The 7,927-nt window shown below is 40.9% G+C and overlaps 1 protein-coding gene across 1 annotated transcript; it reads left to right on the forward strand.

The window, feature by feature from the left end:
• The first annotated feature begins 372 nt into the window (after positions 1–372).
• LOC137658306 (transcription elongation factor A N-terminal and central domain-containing protein 2-like) lies at positions 373–7,532 on the forward strand. The gene is made up of 3 exons (XM_068392979.1): positions 373–555; positions 759–900; positions 6,910–7,532. The coding sequence occupies exons 1-3, from the start codon at positions 454–456 to the stop codon at positions 7,371–7,373; spliced, it is 708 nt and encodes a 235-aa protein (XP_068249080.1). The 5' UTR covers positions 373–453; the 3' UTR covers positions 7,374–7,532.
• Positions 7,533–7,927: the final 395 nt, after the last annotated feature.

A 7,927-nucleotide genomic window follows, 5' to 3' on the forward strand; every position in this document is an offset into this window, starting at 1 on the left:
TGTTGGGATTGTTATCCCTTGCTATAAGTCTTATGGCTCGCCTTTCATCTAGGCTGAAAGTAATATCCCCATCAATAGCTCCAGGTTTGTATTGTAAGGAAAAATACAAATTACTTTTAAAATTTGCTAAGTTTTACAGCAACCTTTTAGTATACAGCGCCAATTGGAGGTTTCTATAATTATATCATAAATAATGTGCTACCTAATCTAACCTATAGTGCTATAACCATGTAAACTTTAGTAAGAACTTTCTCAATGGTAAGTATCACAGATATGTGTCATTGTGCATATAGTGTACATCAATAAAACGGATAATATTTTTTACCCATTACTGTATTACAATTCTCACAGAGAGTTTTATTCTTTGTATTATTGACTGAAGTTTTCTTCTTTTAATGTTTCAGATACTTTTTTTATTACTATAAAGTTTATCATCTATAAAAGCTGTGAGAGATGGACAAATTTGTGGTAAGAACTCCCAGGAATTCTCCAAATTCTAGTCCAGTAAAAAAGAACGAACCACGTTTGAAACAGGCCACAATTGAATCCTTAACAGTATGTTCATTCTGAGGTTTGGTTTTCAGTTATGAATTATTGTTTAATAACTAAGGTTTCAGATATTTTTATCTACTATGAATAATACAGTATACTATAATATTTAGTTTGCAAATCAACTGATTGTTGAGAATATTCCATATTACACTGAGTATGTCTAAAATAAACTTGTTCAGATATAATGCTTGTTATTCAAATTATAGGGCGTAGTTATCATTGAAGTGCTGGAGAGAGCTAAGGTAGTCTTAGAGAGGAGCGATGTATCAGAAGAATTGAAGTTGGACACATTAGACACTTTGAAGCGCAAAAACCCTGCCAAAGACATTTTGTTGAAGACTGGGATTGGTAATTATGGAATCTGTTTACTTTTTTAAGCTATACAGTACTGTATTTCAAAATACTGCAGTGCGTTACATTGTAAGGTAATAAAATTAGGAAGTCATGGTTATATAGTTGGTTAAGAATTGTTTTGGGTTTAGCTGCTGTGTGATCTCTGAGGACTTTCATGTAAAGGCTAGAACCGGGAATCCAGTATGACATAATGTACTAAAGAGATATTATCTTCCTAGCCCTAGGGCAAGAGACCCACAGGTTCAGGTTCTATTGAAACCATATCCTCACCTCCACTGCTAAATTCATCAAATAACTGATGACACATCAACTGCTGAGAAACATTACTAACGTGCAGAAACCGTCTTTTCAAACGTTTGTGAAACTAGGAGGACGTATTATTTGTTCTACATGAATACAAACCACGATCCTTTAATAGTAGCATAACTTCAGAGAAGATGAAACTTGGCCTTAACTTTGACTTCGGCGGTAGTTCTTTACTGTACTGACATAACTTCTGTGGCCTGAATCTTGGATGATTAATGGGGTCTATTTTCAAGGTGTTTGCGCCGTTTGAGTTACTTTATTTGTAATTGATGGCAAATCCATGGGCAGACTTGCAGCTTTGACCAGGTAAGGTCAGGCAACCAATACATGACTAAGCCGGAGCTGGTTCCCATCAACGGTCTATGTACTGCAGGGGGTATGACTGTTTGTAGGCTTCCCTCTGTGGTGAATGTAAGGTATGTCAACCTTTTCATTGGGTGGAGTTCTTAAAGAAGACTGAAAGGATTATTTGTCATCTACCCTGGCACCACCAAAGCTCTATAGCTCCTCATCTTGTAGTTCCTCTAGGGCTGGGTCCTCCGAAGGAATTCTCAAGGGGACTGCTTTGAAGGAGACAGAGGTATCACCTTACACCAGTGAAGGTAATACTCTACTCCCACCTCTCTCTCAAAGTACTGTACTCCCTTTGCTATGCTGACTGATGACGACCCTTGCATGGACCTGGACCTTGGTAAGTTGTGGTCCTTCCTAGCCTAGGTATCGACAGTGCCCATCCCCATCGACTGAGAAGCTTCTAGAGGTGTTAGCTGCTTCTAGATCCCAGAAGTCCTTCCTTGCTGTGCCATCCTCTTCGGCTTTACCACTTGCATATTAGCGACTTGATGTGGTGCCTTTTGATGAGTCCTAGCCTGCTGCAGCAGAGGATCCTATTTCTTTGCCGCCAGCCAAGAAATCCTTGACATCAGTGAAGCGTGATGAGCAGGAACTGAATTGTACGTACTCGCCCTCCCCTATCACCTTACTGGTTCTTGTATTTTCTTCCTCTCTGTTGGTAAGTCTTCGGACATGAAATTTTTTAATGCTTGCAATGTTGCTAAATTTCAATAAAATAACATTGTTCCGTCTTTTTATACAAACTCTCACTATTACTTTCGGCGTAGCTGAAAGACGAGCCATAGGACATTTAGCGAGGGATAACTGCCCCAACCGCTAGTTAGCTGGAAGGGGGGTGTTAGCTGGCTATCTGCTCACTCACACACCTGGGCTGAGCACCCACTTTGCTTTTGGCTTGGGTAGAGTGCAGACGTTGCCGCTCCCTCCCTCCATTGTCTTGGCTTGTCATTTGACTTGAAAATATTCTGAATAAATTCTTTAATAATTCTTTTTCTTTTCCAGATTGTTTGTGTGCTCTTCCTAGCAGGCTTCATGCACGCTTATGCTGGACCTGGGGGCCGCTCTTGCGTTACGATACCTTTATGTCCTCCGTGGAGATGGATCCACACCACCACTGTCCCTGCTGTAGAGGTCAGCAGTGTGATCAGGTCAGCTCTTGTCCTGATTGCCGGGAGTGGTCTGCCTCCCAGTGGGAGAAGTTTGGGCGTAGGCGCAAAAAGAAGTCCATGAGAGTCTTCTCCTTCAGGGTCTTCGAAGTCGAAGAAGTCTCAGACTTCTTCTTTAACCCCCCAATCTCTTCCCAAAGCTCCTGCTCGATCAGTCTCCCTTGGGCCACGGCCTAGTAGTAGCACGGACCGCTTAACTCCAGGTCAATCTCGGGTATCGAGGGACGGTAGTGTATCCCCTGGAGAAACAGATCTGCCCTTCCCCCAGGGAGTGCCTGCTCTTTCTCTGACTTGTTTCATTTTTAGCCATTGCTGGGTTTAGCTGGTCTCCCATCGAAGGGGGCTTTGCTTGACTTCCTCCAGCTGGGTGAACGAGGAAGCGAAATCTCACTTCCTCGGAAATGATTCCTTCTCCATGAAGCGCAGCCCCTGATGACCCCGAAGTTTCCGCCGCTCTTTCTGGTTTACTGTCTCCTGCTGACGCCGAAGACGGCGCTACCCTTCTTGCTGAGCTGACTCTTTAGTGAGGAGTGGAGCAAAGTCTGAGACTAGTCTCTCCTTCGGACGGTCACCTCTCTCGTTTGCGAGTAAGAACCCCCCCAGGGAGTCTATGTTCCTGAGATTTTCCAGAGACCAACGTGTGCTGCCTCTAGTTCTGTCAGACCAGGTTCTCTCTCCGGAGGAACCTTTCAGACTTTCCCCTTTGGGGGTTTGTCAGGCTTCAGAGTTTATCACTCCTCGCCACCCTGGGTGGTCTCCCCCCCCTACGGTAAGGAGATGTCTTTTCAGTCCTGTCAAGGACTCTCATGCTGAGCCTTGAGGATCTCGTCTCTTATCAGCTGTTCGTCACTCATCAGCTATGCGTGACTCGTCAGCTGCTCACCACTCATCAGCTGCACGCGAATCACCAGTTACTCGTTACTTGTCTTCGGACGAGCACCTTTCACCTGGTGGTTTGTGATCGTCACTCGTCACCGAGAGACCCTTACTCTGTGAAAATACCAAAGACTGTCACGCTACCACCAGACATGTGAGCGTTACCCATCAAACCAGCAAGTCTCTCCCAGAGCTCACAGGTCATCACCTCCTCGGCTCTCACCAGCCAGGTGTTCGACAACGCGGCACTGGCCAACTCACCACTCATCAGCTCCTTTTCGTTCACCCTCGCATCGGTCTCCTAGACCGGTTGTGCGGCCTAGTCCACTGCAGACTTGCAAGCGCCTGTCGCCAAGAGATTGTCACTCGCCAGCAGACTAGCTCGCCTCACATAAGCGTCACTGTGACGAGTCCCGCCGCGATGTGTAACAAGCACAAGGCAGGCGCCTGAGGGATGAATCGAAGCAGCCGGTCGTTCCGAAGGATCAGCGCCCGCCAAAGGCCCCAGCGGTCAGACTGGTGCCAGATATCAGGTAGGAAAGCTAACCCTTCCTTTCAGGTTACTAGACCTAAAGCTTCTCGCGTCTCAAAGGGTCCTTCAGCCAGCACTTGGAGCGTGAGGGAGCCCACCCGGCTTGATGCACTGGTCAACACAGTGTGACAGGCGGTTACAGGGGTTCTCCCCCGCATGCAGTCAATGGCCAGCACGCCTAGGATCCCTGGTTCCTCACCTCCGTCTGACGCCAGAAGGAGTTCTGAAAGGTCAGCCCTATTAGGACCGTCTTGGGGTAGAGTTCTCTTGCTTAAGGGTATACTCAGGCACACTGTTCTGTTTGTTTCTTTATTTCTTATCCTCACAGAGCTATTTTCCATGTTGGAGCCTTTTTCTTATAACATCATACTTTTCACACCAGGGTTGTAGCTTAGCTAGTAATAATAATACTGTCTTCTTCTTCTTCCCAGCTGGTCCCCATTTTTATATGGGGTCGCCGTTGCGGATGAACCGTTTCCATCTTTTTCTATTTTGCGCTTCTGCCTCATCAATTCCCTTCTCCTGTAACTCTCCTCTCACACAGTCCCTCCATCTCTTCTTGGTCTCCCTCTTCTTCTTCCTTGAACCTCCATCTCCATAGTATGTCTCCCAAAAAAGACTTATGTCAGCCTGTTCAACATAAAAACATTTGTAGCAAGTTTGAACTTTTGAAGTTCTCCGGATTCATCTACCCGATTATTATTATTATTATTATTATTACTATCCAAGCTACAACCCTAGTTGGAAAAGCAAGATGCTATAAGCCCAGGGGCCCCAACAGGGAAAAATAGCCCAGTGAGGAAAGGAAATAAGGAAATAAATAAATGAAGAGAACAAATTAACCCTTTTACCCCCAGGCTCTTTGGAAATTTCCAACCCTTAACCCCCAAGGGGTTATTTTTTCCCCAGCACATTTTGCAGTATATTTTCTTTAAATTGCTCTAACAGCCTTAATTTTTGTCATAGAGAGGTCAGGTTGGTCTCATTCTCTTGGAAAATGCCTGAATTTTCTCAAAAAATTATCAAAAAATATGAAAAACTAATATTTATAGCATTTTTTTGCAAGGACGTACCGGTACATCCATGGGGGTAAAGGGATGGCTTTTGTGAAACGTACCAGTACGTCCTTTGGGGGTAAAAGGGTTTACAATAAATCATTCTAAAATAAGAAACAACGTCAAAACAGACATGTCATATAATAAACTATCAACAACATCAAAAACAAATATGTCATAAATAAACTATAAAAAGACTATGTCCGCCTGGTCAACAAAAAAGCATTTGCTCCAACTTTGAACTTTTGAAGTTCTACTGATTCAACCACCCGATTAGGAAGATCATTCCACAACTTGGTCACAGCTGGAATAAAACTTCTAGAGTACTGCGTAGTATTGAGCCTCATGATGGAGAAGGCCTGGCTATTAGAATTAACTGCCTGCCTAGTATTACGAACAGGATAGAATTGTCCAGGGAGATCTGAATGCAAGAGATGATGAGAATTATAAAAAATCTTATGCAACATGCATAGCTAACTAGCTAAACGACAGTGCCAGACATTAATATCTAGATCCGGGATAAGAAATTTAATAGACCGTAAGTTCTTGTCCAACAAATAAAGATTAGAATCAGTAGCTGAGGACCAGACAGGAGAACAATACTCGAAACCAGGTAGAATGAAAGAATTAAAACACTCCTTCAGAATAGATAGATCACTGAAAATTGTAAAAAGACTTTCTTAATAAGCCAATTTTTTTTTGCAGTTGAAGAAGACAGACCTATTGTGTCTCTCAAAACTAAGTTTGGTGTTGAGAATCACACCTAAAATTTTAAAAGAGTCATACAGAGTTAAAGAAACATTATCAATGCTGAGATCTGGATGTTGAAGAGCTACTGTCCTTGATCTACTTACAATCATACTTTGAGTTTTGTTAGGATTCAACTTCATGCCCCATAATTTGCACCATGCACTAATTTTAGCTAGAGATTTATTAAGGGATTCAGCAACCCCAGATCTACTTTCAGGAGATGGAATTGATGTAAAGAGTGTAGCATTATCTGTATAAGTAACAAGCTTGTTTTCTAGGTTAAACCACATGTCATGTGTATATAGTATGAAAAGTAATGGGCCAAAAACACTACCCTGTGGAACACCAGATATCACATTCCTATACTCCCTATGGTGCCCATCAACAACAACTCTTTACGATCTATTTCTGGAAAATTAAATAATGATGCTAAGAAACGACCCTCCCACTCCCAAAAGTACAGTTTGGCCATTTTCCCTTGTAATCTATGAACTCAGAATCTGAAATTTATTGGAGAATTTAATATGTATTGTGATTCTTCCATAGAATATAATATTCATTAATTATCAACAAGAATTCACTACAATATGTAAGATCCCCTAATTTTATGGTCATTGACGGTGGATCCAAGACACCAAAACATTATTAAAGCCGTTAACTATAAATGTATTTCTGTATTTGTAACCCAGTTCCCTAGGTTTTTCAAGCTTTAAAGAATTGGCATTGTATTTTTTAGTTGTTCTTCCTCCTAAATATTGTACGGTAGTTAAATGGCTCAAGTCAACATAAAGCTTTTGCTTTTACTTTGAGAGCTTCCTACCTCCCCCTCAGTTGGTTTGCCATCTCATTTCCTACAAGTTTGGTTTTCAGTATGATTACAGTATAGTTATTGGTAATTAAAAGTAATAGTTTTTGTCAATGAAATAGTTAAATTTATTAATATTTTTCATTTGGATTGTTACAGGAAAGACTGTACACAAATTGTGCAAAGACAAAAATGAAAAAATTGCAGCCGAAGCCAAAGAAGTGTACTTAAAATGGAAGAAAAACATCTTGAGTAAAATTAATAGGCCTTTGTTAGAAGTTCAGTGTGATCTGAAGACTCAGAATTTCAGAAGAATGGCAAGGCAGATGATTTTAGGCTCATTAAGAACTAAACATGATACGGCAGAGGAAAAGAAGCCAAAAGAAAAAAGGAAGAGGAGTGAAGGGGAGAGTAGCAAAAGTAAGGCAGACTCGGATGATACCCTTTCAGAATTCATAGAACGTGAACTCTATCAAGTGACAAACAGGAAGTGTAATAAATCATACAGACGCACCATAAGAAAAATTGTTTTTACTCTAAGACATAACCATGAAGTGAGATCGTCAGTGTTAGACTCCTCAGTATCTGTAACTGACTTTGTGAAAGATTCCCTCCAAGCTTAATGTTTTGATGATACTTTACAATTGTTTTTAGTGAGGATATAAGTTCTCTACTGGTAATTTTAAAAGGGAAGTGAGGTAGATAAAACCTAAGGAGATTATGAAAAACTCAGTTGTGTGTTTTACAACTGTTATGTGATGTTTTTAAAATCTTACAATTTCGGAGCAATTTTTTCATGTACATCTTTTAGAAAGAAACTTGATCTATTCAAAACTCAACCATTAAATTACTGTCTCTAAAATACTGATTTAATGGTTTTTTATCGAAGAATGTAAAACATACTTATTTTAAGTCACGATTAATTTTAATTGAACAAAATAGTAGATTGCATGGCCAGCATGTGTCAGGTTGATTTAATTTTGCGAAAAACTTTAGATGAAGTTACATGAAGATAAAGGAAAATAGATTTTATTGTTGAAGATTCATGAGAATGAAGAGACTCGACAAATCTTTCACTTGGCCATTTCAAGTGATGACTGTTCAAATTAGTTTTATGAAAAGTACAAAATGTCTGTAAATTCAGATTACAATTGTTTTACAGACATTGCCTGTTATA

The sequence above is a fragment of the Palaemon carinicauda genome, chromosome 19 (genome assembly GCF_036898095.1).
Source record: "Palaemon carinicauda isolate YSFRI2023 chromosome 19, ASM3689809v2, whole genome shotgun sequence".
Taxonomy (NCBI): domain Eukaryota; kingdom Metazoa; phylum Arthropoda; class Malacostraca; order Decapoda; family Palaemonidae; genus Palaemon; species Palaemon carinicauda.

Coding starts and splice junctions, on each gene's coding strand:
- LOC137658306 (XM_068392979.1), top strand. CDS start 454: ATGGACAAATTTGTGGTAAGAACTCCCAGGAATTCTCCAAATTCTAGT. Junction 556..758: donor CCACAATTGAATCCTTAACA/GTATGTTCATTC, acceptor TTCAAATTATAG/GGCGTAGTTATCATTGAAGT. Junction 901..6,909: donor TTTGTTGAAGACTGGGATTG/GTAATTATGGAA, acceptor GGATTGTTACAG/GAAAGACTGTACACAAATTG.